This window comes from Pelodiscus sinensis, chromosome 10 (genome assembly GCF_049634645.1).
Source record: "Pelodiscus sinensis isolate JC-2024 chromosome 10, ASM4963464v1, whole genome shotgun sequence".
In the NCBI taxonomy this organism is placed as follows: Eukaryota; Metazoa; Chordata; order Testudines; family Trionychidae; genus Pelodiscus; species Pelodiscus sinensis.
The window spans coordinates 5422906-5441600 of NC_134720.1; the positions used below are offsets into that span (position 1 = coordinate 5422906).

General features: G+C 44.3%; 2 protein-coding genes across 7 annotated transcripts in view; one reads left to right on the plus strand and one right to left on the minus strand.

Moving 5' to 3' along the window:
- Positions 1-10351, minus strand: part of IWS1 (interacts with SUPT6H, CTD assembly factor 1) — a 33009-nt gene extending 22658 nt beyond the window's left edge. For 2 of the 4 annotated variants that reach the window (XM_075937431.1, XM_075937430.1), the window contains exons 1-2: positions 10109-10349; positions 7121-7236 (exon numbers count right to left, since the gene is read on the minus strand). In XM_075937431.1, coding sequence (XP_075793546.1) covers positions 7121-7236; positions 10109-10142 — 150 coding nt within the window. In that variant the 5' untranslated portion in view covers positions 10143-10349. Of the gene's footprint in view, positions 1-7120; positions 7237-10108 lie in introns of all 4 variants that reach the window. The other 2 variants (XM_075937433.1, XM_075937432.1) reach the window with 2 other exon arrangements.
- Positions 10352-12686: 2335 nt separating this feature from the next.
- Positions 12687-18695, plus strand: part of MYO7B (myosin VIIB) — a 94688-nt gene continuing 88679 nt past the window's right edge. For 2 of the 3 annotated variants that reach the window (XM_075937438.1, XM_075937440.1), the window contains exon 1: positions 17698-17873. The gene's annotated coding sequence lies outside the window, so the exon portion shown is untranslated. Of the gene's footprint in view, positions 13079-17697; positions 17874-18695 lie in introns of those variants that run through there. The other variant, XM_075937439.1, reaches the window with a different exon arrangement.

Genomic DNA, 18695 nt, shown 5'->3' on the forward strand with positions numbered 1-18695 from the left:
ATTTCCTTTCATGTTTTCACCTGGCCGTAAGCTTGGAAAGCTGCATTCTATAGCCACCTACTTCTTCTATGTGCATTTTCCCCACAATTAAGAACTGCATACAATAATTCAGATGCATTTACACCAGGGCTAAACTGAAGTGCACAGTTAATTAACATTTTTACTTAAAATTCTCATGTGCATACACTTGAAATTTGACCATGATTTTAGCAACTGCTGTTTTTATAATCACTAAAAAGGCAATGCTATTTGCTATGCAGAATTTTAGATCCCAGATTTCAAGTGATGCATTTCTCTCTAACTAGCAGTCCAAAGATATTACCTTCTAAATTACATCACAGCTGCAGACACAAGGAAGCAGCAAGCCAGTAACAGAACTACATTATCTTAAACCATGCAAGTGACCAAATCCATCTTAAAAACGTTACTTGTGTAAAATCTCTTAGCAGCACCACAATAAGAAGCTAACATTTTATCTTTATTGGTCTTTTTCCCTGTAACATTGGCAGTTATAAGGAGGCCAATTCTAAGTTCCAATTTTCTATGTTTATAAAAAATTACAGTGCCAAATTAGAGAATTATTTTTTAAAAATTAAAACAAAAATTATGAAGGTAGAAAAATTCCTAAAGCAGCATGGGACCAGGAGTTCTGTTTGACCACAGTGTTCATTGCCTCCCACAACACAATGCAAATTGCCTCTGGAACTAGCTAATCGTAAGTGTCATTTTTTTCCCCACTCCTGCAAGGTGTCTCCTAAGTAATGTGCCAGGAATGTGTCGCATCCATCTGCCGATTATTGCTGCATTTGGCATGCTTTCTCTCAACACACTCTTGAAGAGGGAGCTATGATCAAGAAGAGAGCTGAGGCTGAGGAAGAGAAAGGTTGAGAATGCCTGTAGCAGTCAGTGCTGTTTGTTATCAAGAATATCAGGATGGAATCTACAGAGTGAATGCTGGTCAGTGCTAGAGGTGAGGAGGATTAGAAAAAAATTCTCATCACCTTCTGGTGGAAGAGCTTTGTACCTTACCATGCACCCTCCTAATACATTTTTTTTTACTTCATTCAACTGTACATCATGAAGTGAGGAATTGTTCATGATGCCAGCAGTAGTATAGCAGTTGTAGCACAGGTACAACTATTAATGTTTACCTCCTTTATTTTACAATTTGACAGGTCTGGAAACTTTTGGGGGATACGTAATGAGAAAGTAAAACAATTCGATCCCTGGATCAATAGCATTGGCTGCAAGCTGATGGTTTATCTTTCAGAATAGACTAGAAAGATCTTGGTAACTTGGTATTCATGTTAGTTGATAAGACATCAAAGCAGAATAAGCATGTAGGGACATTAACAGTATATCTCAGAAATCACAGTACAATAACAAATCATAGCAGTTCCAGCAGCATTACTATTTTTTCCACAGGATGCAACGTATCTCTCTACGTCTGTGACAGGTCTTTCCTGAGAATAAAGAGGAGTTTAAAATCCTATGTAGCCTGTATGTTTGGTGCAGTAGTTATCTTTAATTTTCTTTTTTGAGCACCCAACAATATGGGGCCTCACTCAATTCCGATTAAGGCCTCTGGGCCCTGTATTACTACAAGTAATTGGCATACTAAAGACCTGTTTGAGTGAACACAATGGAAAACACACAGAAAACTATCTGGACTGAAAAGCGTATATGAATAAAACAGTTTATGAAAGTCTGGCTTGGAGTACATACTTCATATGTGTAACATTAAGAATGTGACTTAAGAGATATTATTTTAGTTAAATGACTAAATGTGATGAACTAGAAAATGAAACAAGAAAGAAGCTTGGGACCTAAGCCTTGTGAGACTGTCAGTTATTTTACTACTTCGTCTCTAAAAATTTGTTTAGAAGAAATTATGCAACACATATGCATTTAATATCAAAAGTTTTCTATGTTTCTTTTCCAAATACTTAGTTCAAAGAAAAGATCAGACAATGTCAATGATAGGTAGGTCTCAGATAGCTGTTCCCCACCCGATTTTTCCTCTAAATCCTTTGCTTTCTTTTCTTTCTCCTCTTTATCTATAAACTATTTACTTGAAATGTCCTTAATTATCTTGCTTTGGCTGAAAGCATTCAACGACAGCACTTTAGTACAGGATAGTCTATCGAATGTATTAAAATCAAATTTTCCATTTTACTCTTCTATGTAAAACATTAACAGATTAGCAAATAGATTACTGGATCAATGCATAAAGTTAAAAAGTTAGTCACCCAGTATGATCCCATGAATTATTACAACCAAGTTTACATAATCAAATGATGATCAGGCATTTAGTGTGAATTTAAAAATCCAAGATAAATAAGAAAAGATTTTCCATAAAATCCCAGACTCCAATCCTGTGACTGAATATGCAATGATAGGTCCTTATATAATAGGGCTCCACTGCAGTTAGGAAGGGTCACAGCATCTGGCCTCTAAATCACACGAACACTGTAAATGTGATTTAATATGCATCACTGTACTAAAACTGTGCACCACCTAACTCTACTTAGCTAAAACAGAACTGATAAGGACATCATCAAGTGGGAGAGGAAAGGAAAGCCAGAAAAGAATTATAGAAAGAAAACCCTCCCCACATACCTGAGACCCACAAATCTAAGACCTACATAAATCCTCAAAAACTCTCTTTTCTTTTAGTAAGAACCTGGAAAAGAAGTTTAAAAAAAATTTTAAAGTTTTTAAAAGTTAGTTTTTAAAAAATCAAATTGAATTCTAATTTAGAGACGAAATAGTAATTAAAAAGACTTATCTGATTAGGCTCTCTCAAAGGTTTTATTACCCTTGAATGTCAGTCTTCCAACATTCTCCTATGGATGAAGAAAATAAAAGGACATAAGAAACAAATTAAGAAACGAGAATATGTTAAGTCACTCCTTTTGGGAGGTGATTCTTGTGTGCTGTAATTTCAACTACATCTCTTATCTTGGCTTGTAAGAAATCTGGAAATTACTGACTTGGCAGGCAAAACTAACATGTTTTATAATATACTTGTGGTTTTTAAGATTATCCAAATATCTTTAAAATCTATTGTTAGGGGGTCTTGTTTGAAATTAACTGGACTGAGTATTTTAACCATTGTCAAAGACAAAGGTGTCTCCAAGTAAACTAAAGTGTACTTATTGACACACTACATATCCCTTACATACTGTCATGAGCATGTACAACAAGGTCAGATGAGAATGATGGTAGCTCCCTAATGTTAATTTTCTCTTATTTTTTATTAGCAGTGGATATGTGGAAAAGTTGTTAATACAAAGGACAATCTGAAAACAATTGCTTATATATTTAAACAAGATCTCAAATTATCATAAGTGTAGTATGTAACATTAACACCCCACACGTCTATACAAGTGTTGGAATGATTAGCCCAACCCCCATCTGTTAGATGAAATGCTAACGGTCCCTCAAGACTGCAATATTACCTTCCTGATCACATTGGTTTCTGTTTTGCACTGTTTGTCATATCCTGGAATTATTCATTCCCTAAAACACTACCATCTCTCCATCCTGCACATACTGAAGCCATCCCTCTGAGCGCCTATCATTTCACTTATGCTAAGAAAATTACTCCTGGTAAGGGCACCCCACAAACTTCCTCACTCCCACAGAGGACACTCGGATCACCTCCACCATTTCTGATCTGGTTTCTTCTGCTGCAAACACTGACACCCCCCCCCCCCACACACACACAAAGGCATTCTAAATTTAAAAGCCAAATAAGTACATTTTTTTAAAAATCATGTCATAATAAAAACTACTTTATTCTATTTTCTCTTTCCAACATTTGGAATTTGAATGATATAACACACAAATAGTTCTGCTACAAGAACAAAACAGGATTGCATGATGAACTACATAAAAGAGTGAAGTCTTTCAGTTTCTTACAGCATATCACATTAGGGATGTTAAATTGTTAAATTGCAGGTCATCAGCTAATCGAGTAGTTGATGGAATTTCCCAACCCAGGAGCTAACCCTGCTGTGGCTCTGACTTTTAAATATATTAAGAGCTACCAGGTTCTTAATACATTTAAAAGACAGAGGCGTAAAGGGGGGAGACAGGGTGTGAGCCAGGAATCAGCTCTTAATACATTTAAAAAAGCAGAAGCACAGTGGGGAAGAGGGGGGGAGGGAAGGGAGGTGGGAGACCAGGAGCAAGCCAGGACAGCTGATTCCTGGCTCACTCAGGTCCCCCGCTACGCATTTGCCTCTTTTGCTTCCCCAAAATGGTGCTGGGGGGGAACCAGCTTTTGAGTCAGCTCCCCCAAGCACCAGCTCCTGCTTCCCTACCCTTGCTGCTTCTCTCTGACAGAGGCAGCAGGGAAGGGGGGGAGAGGGCGGAACTAGTAGAGTCAACTAGTCAGTTACATCTCTATATCACATTAACTATTTACACAGTTTGTAACACACTACAGGTTGAATTTCTCTAATCCAGCACTCTTGGGACATGACTGGTGCGGAACCAGAGAATTTACCAGACTCATGGGAGGTCAATATTGTCTAGCAGCATTACCAGCACTTCCAATGCATACTGGGCTCTTAGAAGACATTTAGGGGTAAATGAGAGCTGAAAAACAGCACAGAACACTAAGAACCAGGGTTGGTGGCTGTAAATAGCAGTGGGATTGCAAGGAACTTGGTTACACCCATGATAAGCAGACATCTGGCTAACTAAAATCATGCCAGGCCACAGCTGTTGCCGGACTAGAGACATTCAACCTATATATAAACACAATACACACATAGTAACAACTACATCATGTATCTCAATCTAGAACACAGAACCAACTTTAAACAAGAAATTTACTGTACACAAGCTGGTATTCAAATTGTAACAAATTATTTCACAGTAAGTGTGAATAGGGCCTTCTCCACACTACTGACTAGGAAAAGACAGAGAATGTCACGGGCCCAGAATATCCCATTCCACAATGAAAGCCATAGGAAGGGACTTTTGGTGAGAAAACTTTACAAAGAAATCCTTGTTGAGATTCCTTCACAACTGTCATGTGGGGGAGAGGGGAAGGGTTGGAGAAATCTTCTGTGACCTGTGGAAAACTTGTTCTTTTATCTTGCAGATCCCATGGGATCTGCATGAAAGTTCTGTATCCCTACAACAGTTCTGGAAGTGCTTCCCTCTCCACACCCCACTCTCAAATTCCAGTCATAGTAAACTGAATCCCACTCCTGGGCCAGCCTGATTCTACCCTCTTTCCCAATATGGATTCCAGACCACATGGGAAGCCATCCACACCACGAATTGCAGAGAGGACACAGGCACTTGGACTCTTCTAACATGAATGAGCTTTTTGACATGGAAAAACATCACAACATCAAAATAGTGAAGATGTAGTTCCTTCACACCCTTTCTATAACTTAACTGACCAGGGAGGGTTTGGGTCTGGGATTTTTTTTCAAGAAAATTTACTCCTGTACTGACAAACTTCAGCATAAACATGCAAAATTGTTCACTGAGCTACAAATCCCTGATAACAGCATTATTATTTCAAACGTGTGTGAAATGATTTGCAGATGTTAATAATTTGCGATGTCTGTAAGGATATTTTTAAAGCAGCCTTGCAAAACTATCGTGAAACTTTTACTTCAAGGGGAGTTCTGAACTAACGCATGTATGCAGAATTAGTCTTTTCCTTCCCCCCGTAACAGATTTCTTTGCTTTCCCGCCAAAAATGACAGGGAAGCAGAGGAAAGCTGCAAAAACAAGCTTCTCACCAGCAGCACAGGCACATCATTTTGGGCACCTGGAGCAGCCAGGAGAGAGGTAAATCACTTTTGGGGGTGGGTGATGGAACTTCCTCTCCTGCACCAGAGTCAGCTGCCAGTCGCAGCTGGGCTGGGAGAGGAACAGACTTCCTCTTCCCCTGCAAGGAGCAGCCAGGGCAGGGTTACATCCACCCCCCAGAAATCTCCCCAGCTGGAGGAAGCTCTGCACCTCTTCCCCTGACTTCCTACCTACATCACATCTCAGCTGCAACAGAAGGGGTCACTGTATGGGCAGCTGTTCTCCCATTTGCCCAGTCCCAGTGCATCCTGATCCCCACATACCTACCTACAATCCCCCCATAAGTCTCAGCTCTCTGTACCCTGAACTCTCCAACCAAACCTCACCAACCCTACATCTGAACCCCCCAACTGTATACCCAGACTACCACCTGTGTGCCCCCGCCTCAAACTCCCACTTCAATGAGCCCCATCCCCCCACCTGGATCCCAATGAACCCCACCATACCCACCCCTCCATTCCTCACTCTCCCAGCACCTAGAGCCCCATGTATTTCCCCATACCAAGACCACTCTGTTGAGCCCCAACCACCTTCACTGGACCTTTCACAGAGGCCCAGTCCACATACACCCACAACTCACCACCAAACCCCTGTACATCCAGACCCTGCCGCATTGAGAGCCCCATCAAGCCACCTGCACCCAAATCGCACCTCATAAATCTCCCCACACTTGGATCCTGTTGGACTGAGGCTGCTTGTCCCATAGCTGATCGGGGCCAGGGCTGGGCATGCATGTGAGCCTGTCCCTATTTACTATCTTAGTGCACCTGGCATAAAGGGACAGGATCCTAGGGTGTTTCTGGGGCAGGCCCAGCCCTCACGCTGTGTAAGGGATGGGTGCAGACTCACTGCCAAGTCCATATGGGGGGGGGAGGGGAGAAGGGGGAGTTGCAAGGTAATCTCTCACTTCCATGCAGCCATTGGCCTATGCCCCCCACTATCTCCACATATATTAACTGACAAATAAAATAAACAGAATTTTAAGATATTGTGTGCAGGGTTTTTTTTTTTTGTATGCAGAATTCCCCCAGGAGTATACTCTACTAGCTCAAGCACAGACTATCCTTTTATCATGAAAAATAAACTACTCTTCTATTTACTTGCCAAAAAACTACATGCCCTGGATGTCTGGAAAAGGACATTTTGCAAGACTGTTTTACAGGTCTGGTTTAATGAACCCAATATAAAATTAAACTCCATTAAGAGGAAGGCCCTCATTGAAATTCAGGCTACAGAAAGACATGTTTTATTTAATCAAATGAAAACATTTTATTGGTACCTCTGACTGATGCCCTATGCTTTCATTGTCTGATCCAGAGTGCTGATCATTTACATCATCTTCAGCATCAGACCCTGAATCCCGTTCATCCTGTACTGGGGTGGCTCCACCATCATCTGTACCAAAATAAAAACATTTAAAAGTCAATAATTTCTTTCAACAGCTAAAAAATATGAGCTTTTTCACATTTCTGCAAAAAAGACCTAGCAGGCATGATCCACAATCAGAACTTCTACTCCCAGAATTAAAACAATACTGTTAGAAGATGGAAAAAGACTTCAGCAAGTATTGGATTTCAGAGAGTAAAACCAGAAGCTACAGTACACACTCATCAATTAAATGATAAAAAGTTTGCTTCTTTTATAGCAGATGCTTTAAGGATTGTGATTCCCAGCAGCTACACTCTGAAAATGAACCATTTAAAATTATGTCCAGAACAAAATGTATCAGGAAAGTTTGAAGTAGAGGCAAATCTGCCACAGTGATCCTTACTACTCTCAGAGACACAGGCCACAGAAACTTAAATTATAAAAATGGAACCAACAGTTTTATATGATCATCAAAACTATTACATGTAGCATAAAAACAACCACTTCATATTCAATGACATTGTCAGAGACCTAATGACGTTAACCTGCATGTTTTAGGGCATGTCTGCATAGTTTTTGTACTACTATAACAATTTTGTTTTAGAAACAGATGTAGTTGAAATGATAAAACTCTCCAGCGGCCCAATCAGCACACAGCTCCAGACCATATGACAATCTCAGAGCCATCTAAGTAGTGTAGTGGACCTTCGCGATTCCACATATTTACAAGTCTCTCCTGTCCTGGCCTGGGAAGAGGTGGCTTCCCGGAACTGCAGTAAGTTCAGGAGCCACGAGAAGCTCACTGCTGTGGCCAGAAGATGCAGGCAACGTACTGTGGTGGCAGGGAGATGCAAGGAGCTTACCACAGCTCCCGGCCACATGCTTAGTTCCTTGCGGCTGCCAGTCTGGGAGTCTCAGCTCCCAGTATTTGTAAACTGGCTCCCAGTATTTGCAAATTTCACCATTCGCAGTGGTGCCAGTAGTGCATCCACCACAAATGGCAAGGGTTTCAGACTGTGCAGACGCAGCCCACATATAACACAGAGAGCTACATATGCAGCCAAGCTTTCAACCATGCCTGTTTTGACAGCCAGAAAGAGCACTTTCAACATATCAGCACAACTGAATTGCTTTATCACATTCCCTTAATACTCATTAACATGCAGTCTAACACATTTGAAAGCACATTAGCTGGTTGTGCTGTATCCTAGAGAAGTCTAGGACAACACAGCCACCTAACAAATTTTCAAACATGCTGGTCTACATATTAGATCCAGTCTACTCTAGAGTAAAGGTGTCTTTTTTAGCATGCAATAGTTAACATATTTTAAGATTCTAGCACAGACAGTGCAAGCTGTAGTTTTAACATGTATTGGTTCAACCATAACCAACTAACACATTAGAACTACAGCTTGCCCTGATTGCACTAGGATTTGGAAATATAATAGTTATTTTTTAAAAGCACCCTTGTTTTCCCACAGCAGACACGTCATTAATGAAACTTAAGAGGAATTTTTAATTGTACGAAAATAACCTGAGCTAACATTTGAAAATCACACTTATTTGCTCAACATACCAGGACCTTAAATCACTTCATCAGGTCATGCTGTTGGCGGTTAGACTTTTCATCTAGACTAAGATTTGAGATGTTAAGCATGTTAGCCAATACAGATGTTAATCAGTAAGCATACCAGTAAGCATGACATTTACCAGTATGCTTGCCTCTTAACTAGCTCTGGCCAGTAAACTCCGGTGGTGGACAGCCGTGCCAGGCCAGAGCAGCTCCAACTGTGGAAAGACTGGCGGGTGGGTCAGCAGAACCCCATAGTCACAGTGGGATCCAAAATAAAATGGTTAACTGATTAAGCACTCTGGTTTAACTGGTTAACAGTTTTGATATCCTTATTAGGCAACAGTGCTAATTCACAACGTGTTAACATTAAATTAAATCCTAGCTTAGGCAAGACCTCTTTCTGGCTCAAATGGGATTAATCTGGTTGAAGTAGGGATGCTAGATATCAGTTAATTGAAAAGTTGATTCATTATTATTGGTTAACTGACTATACTATTGCTTCCTTAGATGAAGATGACACCCTCCTGGCCACTCAAACCATCATACATGTCATCTCCACAACCTAGACAAACAACAATAACTCACAAGCCAGTGTGATGTAGGAATCATTGTGAGGCAAAGACCTCTTTGAAGACAGGCATGGAGGTTCTATTTAGCAGTGACTTCTACATGTAGTACACAAATGGGATAATACTGTGTTTGGGGGGCATCCTTTTCATTTGTGGGAGGAAGGACAGTTTAATGACCTGAATCTCTGAGATACCAAACTTCCACAACTCTTGATTTAAGAATGATAGGTGATGGGAATGAGAAATTGACATGGTCATCGCTGTAGCTTTGGATAGCATCGCTCAACCTCATGCTTTTTTTTTTCCTTCTTCATCATCCTTATTGGCCAAGCCAAGCCAGTCCATTTCCAACAGCCCCAAGGCGCCTGCCACCGCTCTACCTGTCACACAGGCACCTCGGCCCACCTGGGGCTGCCCAGCCCAACGCCCAGGGACAGGCCCGTCAGCCTCCTACCTTGCAGCCAGGCCCTCCCCGCACAGCCCCCTGGTGTCACCCGGCCTCTGCCCCAGGGCAACCCCGTCGGCCTCCAGCTGCCTCCGAGCCCCAGCCCGTGGCGAGGCAGAGCCAGGAGCGCCCCCCGGGCTCGCCCTCCCTGACAGCCCGCGCCGCCCTCCCGAGCGCGGGGGAGCCCACGCGAGGCCCCCGACCGGCCGCGCGGAGCCAGGAGTCCAGCGCTCAGGCCGCCCGCCCGGGGAATCCCTCCGCAGCCGGCCCCTCCCCCCGCTCCACGGTGCGCTGCCCCCTCCCGCCCCGCACCTGACTGGTCCCCGCCGTAGTACTCCGCCTCCATCACGGGCCGCCGCCCCCCGCCTCCCTCTCAGGGCTCGCAGGCTGCTGGTGGAGGGGGCGGGGCAGAGGCCCGACTCCGAGGGCTGGTGCCGGGGACCCGCCGCTCCGATCCCCGCGCCCCGTCCAGTAAAATCCCCGGCTCTTCCTGCTGCCGCGGGCCCAAAATGGCGCCTCCCCTGCACCCTCACAGACCGCTCCTGCGCATGCGCTACGCCGGTGGGGGGTCGGAGGGCAACGCGCCACGCTCCGCTCGCGAGAGGTCAGGCCCAGAGAAGTCTCGCGGGGCTTTGGCGCTGAGCGCGCGCGCGCTCTCCGCCCATCTGGTCGGGTCGCCCTGTCAGGGCCCCCTCAGCCGGCGGGTGAAGCTCGGCCAGAGCCGCCCTCGTCCGCCCCCTGGCGGAGCATGTCCCCGCCCCGGGCGCGGCCCCTCACACGGCGCAGGGCGTGTCCCCCAGAGCCTCGCTGCGCCTGGCTGCAGAGCGCCCTTTCCTCCGCCGGGCCCAGCCCTGACAGGGGCCCCCCAGCGCCCTGGGACCAGCCCCTCAGGCAGCAGCCCCGGGAATCCGAGGGGTGACCGCGCCAGCAGAGGAATCTAGTGGCCCTCACGCGGCTGACAGATGGAGCAGCACAATCGCTTTCCTCAGCCAGGACTCAGCTGCGGGAGAGAAGAGGAGAAGGGAAGGGACGCGCAGAGGAGAGTGACATCAGCGCTACTTAACCAGAGTGGATGTGGGATGCTGCAAGTCCAAGGACCAAAGCCCTTGATAACCTCAGTTCCACTCTAGGGAGCAGTCTAATTGGCTTGCAGCAAAGGTCCCTGCAGTGGAGCAGGTTGACAGGAACATCAACATCAGTCCTATGCCAGCAAAATGCAGGACAATGTAGCACTTGAAAGACTAACAAGATGGATTATTAGATGATGAGCTTTCGTGGGCCAGACCCACTTCCTCAGATCGTTATTCCAGGCTGCTCACAACAGAGGGAGACTCAATCTGATACAGATTTGAGGTTTAAGATGCTCCGCCAGCCACACTTGGCTTGCACCAGAACTTAAGTTATACTGCAGGGTGACCCCAAAACGCCACTTGTGCTGAACTTCCCTCAGAATCTATGTGATGCACCACCCCTTCGTCTCCTAGAAATGTTTGAAGTCCATTATTCCTATGCCATCTTAGCTCAAATAGTTATTCAGACATTTCAATTTAAATGCACTGGATTAGAGAAAACAGTAAAACAGGTTAACAATAAAGAGATTTTAAGTGAGTAGAAGCAGAAGGTTACAGAAATGGTTTCAAGAAGAATAAAAGAGCATTAAAATATTTTATATCTCATATTCAAGCAGTTTCCATCACGTATTTTCAGCAGTCTTACTGACCAAACCCTGGGCACCAGGAGACAAAGAGTCTATGTGGACAGATGTTCCCTGCTGGCTTTTTCTCACCTGTTTCATGACTGTTTACAGCTTTAATTTTTATTAAGGCAAGCACACATTCTTTTGTTTAGGACAGACCTGTCCAACTTTTGCCTGGGCAGGGCTGTGGAGTTTGAAACATGTTAATAACACCATACAGGGAAATCCTATAACTTCATGTACAGTATTGCCACACATGCTTCACCAGGACAATACTGACCAGCGACTATGCCTTCATCATGGGTGGGCAGGATAAGACATGCCTTCATCATGGGTGGGCAGGATAAGAGGCAAGAGAAGGTACTGCTTCCCAAACTGCCAGGCATGGCCCCATCCATGTTCCACTCCCAGAACAGCCACTGCTTCAGCACAGCTTTCAGGCTTCAGTTGCACTGAGACTGGGGATGCTGGGACAGTGCGCCCTGCCTTCTTCCAGGGCTGGAGACTAGGGACACCTGCCTTCCCTGTTCTCTGGGGCCTCCCTGTACTCCGAGGCTAGGGCCACACCCCGCCTGTCCTCTCCATGTTCTGGGGCAGGGGAGGCCACTGCGGTGACAGGGAGCTTGTGTGGGGTACAGGAGGAAAGAAGGTTGAAGGTCTGCCCTAACACTGGGGCGGGGGGGGCTGGGACGGGCCTTGGCTCCTGCAGGGGACAAGGCCTTGGGCAGAAGGGGTGGGACTGGGGTAGGTCCCCTAGCCCTAGGTTGACCTACCACCCATACATGCCTTGTAAAAATATTATTACAGTAGTGGGTGGAGTGTGAACAGGGGTGGATCACAGCCCCCTAGAAAACCTACCATACAATGAGGTGAGATTTCCTGACCATTGCACAATGCTCTGGAAACATATACTATGCAGCTGGGCACTAGGGGCATGCCTAAGGAACAGACGAATGTCAATGACTAGTTTGCAGCATGTATAGGTTACTTGTAGTTGGTGCGTTTAGATCCACGAACATCCTTCGAGTTGAAAGGATGAACGTCACTCAGGATACATCCTGCTCCTACTGCTATACCACAGCTTGCCAACTGCTGTGCCGGTCTCTCATTGGCTGGTCAACAGGACCTTTTGCAAAGAGCCACATGGTCTTCTTCCTTCTCTGTGTGCGCTCTGCACAGCTACAGAAAAAATTGTCACTTTCAATGAGTCGCTACCTCAGAAATACTGAGGAGTTCTATGTCAATTCCAATAAGATATTAACCGTGTTACAGCTCTTTGTGTAGTATTTGCATGCCTGTTTGTGTATATGCTCTTAATGCTCTGTTGGCTGCATTCCAAAGTGAAGGATGGAGAGACACTCAGACCGTAATGAGATTGCTCGGCAGGGGAGCATGACCTGCCTTCTAACAACCAGAGTAAAGAAGCCCCACATTGTGTGAGTGGAAGAGTGCAATACCACGGATCCAAAAGCTTTCTGGATCTGCTTTTCAGCCCAACAACATGAAGTGGCTGGAGTGAAATTAACCTTCCTTAGGAAACAGGATGCTAAAGAAAATCAGGGGATGTACTTGAAAGTCCTTTGCTGGTATGTACTTTTTTATTCAATCAGCTTCATTTACAATGTGTCTTTAGAATTAACCACAGTCATCAGTGATTTACCATTACAAGTCTGCTTAGGTAAAGGGAGGAGAATAACAGGCAGTTACCAAAGGCTTGGGTTTCTGGCTGAGCAGTAAAGCATTTAGTTGTTACATCCATAGCCACACCTCTTCAGAAACCTCAAGAATGCGATTGGGACTAACATAAACCTGTGCTCAGCATCTGTGATTCTGCAGTATGGAAAGCCTGAGTTCTGTGTGACTTACACAAAGATAGAGGCACTAGTGCCATGTGCTATTTAAACCCTTCTGATCCAGAGAGAAATCTCTTAAGTAGGGAGCTGTTGGGAAGAAACACTATCGTCAATGGATGTCCCTACTGGTGTATTGTTCTCCAAACCTGCAAGATTTAGTGTCACCTGGACTAAACAGTTTTTACTCTTATCACATTTATTTATTCATCAATATTGACCAAACTTATCAACATTATCTCCAAGCCTCTGCTTAACCTTGTCACCACAAATTACAACTATAAATGTGGGTATTGCAGAGTCCCACAACCATAACAGTACTGAACAATGAATATATTCACTCTCTGTAGGACAGTCCTAGACTCCACAGCTCTTTGCATACAGTTTAGTGATCTTCCAAACTACCACTCTCACACCCACACATAGACACACTGCAGAGTCCCTTAGCAAGCAGCCGCAGGCAGTGGGTGAAGCTGCTTCATGGGAAGGCAAGCTCCCCAGGCTATGGCCCTGCCCAAACTCCACCCCTGCTCTGCCCCAGGCTATCCCCCCACTCTGCTCAGATCCTACCCTCTCCCCATTGTCTCCCTCATCTCTCCCCTTCCCTGCTCATCCCTTCCAGCCAAATCCCTGAACCCAAATGTAACAAATTACATTTGAAAAGAATACTCTTCTACAATTTCCTTCTATAAACAAAGAGTAGTTCTGGGACACCTTAGAGACTAACAAAAATATATACAGTATAATTTCGTGGGCAAAACCCACTTCATCAGATGATGAGCTGGACATCTGATGAAGCTCATCTGAGGAAGTGGGTTTTGCCCATGAAATCTCATGATAGTATATATTACTGATAGTCTCTAAGGGGCGACAGGACTACTTGTTGTTTTTAAAGTTACAGACTGACATGGCTACCCTCTGAGATGGTTCCAAAGAAAATGGAACATGTTTTCTACTGCATGCCAGACTGTGAAGACTAAACATGCAGAAGGTACCGAATTAAAAACCCTTAATTTGGGAATAAAAACTGTTAATCTCAGGTTTTCTGATGTACCTGGAAGTTTGTCAGAGATTTATGTGAAAAACTTTGTAATAAGGGCAAGTCAGCTGTCTTGATGAATACAACGTTAAATACAGAATACAAGATGCAGCTGTTCTGTTGTTTACATTTTCTTAATAAGTATTTCAAGCTGATTTTATATTTTAAATGTACTTTTAAGCCTTCAAAAAGTAATCATTCCAGATACTATATATCTGATGCACTGAAACAAAGACATTATTTTAAATTAATCAGTCAGAGCAGTTTAGTGTGTTCATAACAAAGTTCATTACATTTAGAAAAAAGGGTACACTAATTTATTTTGTGTGATCTTCATAACAATAGACATATTTATGAAATGTCACCATATGTTTATGTTAAAAATATGTTTCCAAAGTTTTTAGACATAACAAATGATTTTATATCTTACCCCCGTACTGATTTGGTGAAGGATTCTTTTAAAACCAGTTAATTAAATAGTCAGAAAGGGAAACTCATTTGTCCAGCTATCTCGAAGAAAAGGGATATTGTCCTTTAAGGGCTCTCTTCAACAGGGGGGCGGAAAAAGAAAGATTACAGCAGGGATAGACAGAAAGCATAGGAAGATTTTGTAAGCAAGTTTTTGTACTATAGCAGTGGTTCTCAAACTGCGGTCCAGTAGTGGTCTAGGACTGCCTTCCAGTTGGTCCATGGCTTGAGCTCAGCTTCCCACCTTTCCATCCTCCCTCCCTCCCTCCCTCCCTCCTAAGCAGGGAGCCCGCATTGTCATTCCAACTTTGCACCACCACCCCCTGCATAGTGGGAGTGCCAGCAGTGGCTTTCCTCTGGGGGAGGAAGGAGCCCCAAGCCTCCCCGCCAGATCTGCCTCATGGGGAAGAAGCAGAGCGAAGCGAAGCTAAAAGCAACTCCGTGCACTGAGACTCCCCTTTCCGGTAGCCCTGTCCTGAAGAACCCCTCATTTTTGTTCACACCCCAGAGCTTTGGGGGGGGGGGCACAAAATCCACTAACCCTGAAACCCCAAAAGAGGAAATCCAGACCATGGAAAGCCCTGAACCTCAGTCCTCCTTGTCCCGCCCTCTGGCCAATTGAACCAGAGGTGTAGTGAGGGTGTGATGCACCCGGAGGCAAAGGCCAAATTTGCGCCTCCCCCCCAATCATTTGTTACTGTGGATCTGTTATTATTTCTAAGTCAGCAAAAAAATAAAAAATAAATAAAAATAAAGTGCTACCTAACTATTGTTTTTTAAATTTTTCCTTTTTTTATTAAGTATCTTTTATTTAAAAAATATTATAAGTTACCCCAATGCACTCACCCGTCCTCCTCAGCCAAGTCCCCCAGTGCCCCCCAATCGCAATGCACTCACCCCTTCCCCAGAGCAGGCACCCCAGCACCCTCCATACCAAATCAACTGTAGGTAAATCTCATTAATCTCTGTATTCATCATTTTCTCATTGAATTTTTTTTTATTTTATCTTTGTATCAAGTTTGTTGTATTAAGTCCTTTTATAGAAACTTTGTATACTTTTATAGAACATAGAAACTTTGTATTAAGCCTTTTTTCATAGAAACCTTGTATCTTGTAGACTTTGTACCCCCTTTTGCTAAATTGATTGTCCTGTTGAGTGAATGAGGTGCGAATGGATAAGGCATGAATGAAAAGCACCTCTGGGCACTTACAATGGTTGGAGAAAAGTAGAAGCCAGATTCGAGAACAATGGGACATGTGAAGTGGACTCATTGAAAGAAGACTGGACCTATGGATGCCTTGGGAGTAAGCAGCAAGCACCTGCTTTTGGAAGCTCCCTCTTTGAAGGTGAATGGGCAAGCATTAAAACAATACCCAGAAGAAGGTGCCACAGATGAAAACCTGCATATGATGACTCTCTGCATGAGAGGGAAGACACTATACATCTAAGGCATCTTGCAGTCATATGGGAGCATTGATCCAGCTCCAACCCTCCCCGACCTAACTAACCTGGCCAATGCAGTTATGTGGAACAACTATTGGTAAAAACAAGACATGGTGGGTGTGTGCGTGAGTGTGCTGTATTATATGCATATAAGAAGGGCTCAATAAATAATGCAATCTACTCGCCCATGGCAAGTAGATTGCAACCCGGAAGAGCCAGGTTCCGGCGATCTGCGCATGTGCAGAATGATCTGTGCATGCGCAGATCGCTGGACAGTGCAGCTGGCGAGCGAGGCTCGCCGCAGTTCGGCGAGTCCTGCATATAAGTGTTGACTGCTATATGTGTGTATTACCAAAAAATGTGGCATTTTGCCTTTCCCCCCTAAAAAGATCCCATGCAGTACTTTTAAGTACAACACAACCACCCCTACCCCAGAGCCAGCCCCCCCCAGCACCGCCAATCCCAATGCACTCACCCATCCCAAGAGCCAGGCACTCCCAGTGCTGGGAGCACCTCCGTCCCCGCAGAGCCAGGCACCGGAGGAATGGGACGGGGTAAGGAAATCTTACATTTAAAGTTGCTGCCCCTCCCACCCAGCTTGGCTGCCTCGGCTCACAGTGTGAAAAAAGACCAATAGCCTCCTGAACTCCATCCCCAGCCCCTCATAAAGCCAAAGAGCTGCCTAGCATCTTAAAACTCTGTTCTTCTCCATGGCACTAGTGGATTCTGGGTGGAAATCAGAATGCCCCTTTTTGCATCTTGGTTATAGATAGTGAGAGCCCAAAGGGATTATTTTTCAGTTGGGTCTTGACTTCTGCATTGTTGCTGGAGGGCTCCTTGGCAGACTGGGGTGCTAGTGAGATGACATTTCATGAAACAAGAGATTGAAAAATGAGCCACCGAGATGGCTTGGACTTTGAGTCAGACTGTTCGCATTTCCAGGTGGGACTGGAAGGAGGTTAACACTTCCCTGAACTCCTGAATCCAGGGCCACTTTGAGTCCTCCACAAGGAGAATTGTTCTCTCAGGAGTTTGACAACATTGGTGTTAACAAAACTAGAGTGCTTAATAACACAAACTGATGAGTAGTCCCTTCCCCTTTCCATTTTCCAAGGCTGCACAGGATAAATCTCAGTAGCTTATACCTTTACAGTGGCCCTCCAGGACTGGCAGGAGATTCTTGAGTTCATTTTTCCTTCTTGAAGCAAGAGGATCAGGCCCAATTCCTTTCCCTTTAGGATGCCCTTTCAGGAGTCTGACTGGAGCCACATGCTGTAGCGAGACTAAAGTTTAAGGCTCAGGCAAGCATTACGCATGAGCGTGATTGACCTCACCACTGTTTGGAATCCCTGCTGTGGAAAGGGAATAAATGCTGAACTTGGGGGCAAAGTCCTGTAATAAATAACTGTGAAAGGCATGTCAGTTACTTCCTCCTTTTTACCATGGAAGGCTGACGCCCAGGGCGGAATGCTCAATGGCTCCACCACCAACTTCATTTCCCTTTTCTTCCCCACTCTGTTCTCCATGAGAGAGGAAACACAGCAGCACAAGGCAGACACCAAAATCTTCACTGTGAACAGGTAACCTCCTGTCTTTTCGGGCATCATTCCAGGCCCCGATTTAGAGGGTTAGCTTGCTTGGGTGGGAAGAGCAGCAAAGACAGGCACTGCAAAAAGCAATTTGCAAGGAGCAATGAGAGCATTTGCTCCTTGCATATTGGCATATTTCTTCTTTGTGTAAGAGAAGAAATGTTACTCTTGAATTTGAATCTGAAATCCATAAAATCAAAGAGGTTTCCCAAGAAAATTCCTGATGAAATTCTGGAAGAGGGAGAGAGAGAGAAGTTAGATCATAATTAGACTCTACTAAAGAGGAAATGTTTGTAATGGGGTGGGGTAAGATTTCTGGGCAGGAAGAGAGTGGACATATTTGCAGGTAGGACAACTGAAAGATGGACTGAGGGAACCTACTCATCCAATACTTGAAGAGGAAGGAGAATAACTGTTCCACTTGTCCCTAAGATCTTTGAGACATTCTACTGAAGAAGCTAGGGTGTTACAATGTTACGGATCAGCTAAGAGCCAGCATTGGATTTCTACAACTGGTAGTTGCAAGCGGTCATTTACTGATGTTTATATTCATATTTTTCCGGATTTATGTATTCTACAGATTTGATAACTGTTTATAATTATTCCCATGTATAATGGCTAGAAACCTCTTGCAAATCAATTTTAGTGTTGCAAAAGCAAAGGTAAAGTTCAGGAATAGGTTCCTCTTTGCACTCTACTTTCAGTTATGATTTTTTAAAATCTTTTGAGCTGAAATGCTTTTTCTAGGTTTTGAGCTATAACCGACTGATTGGAAAAGTTTCATAAATATCCCCCTTAAGATATACAAACATG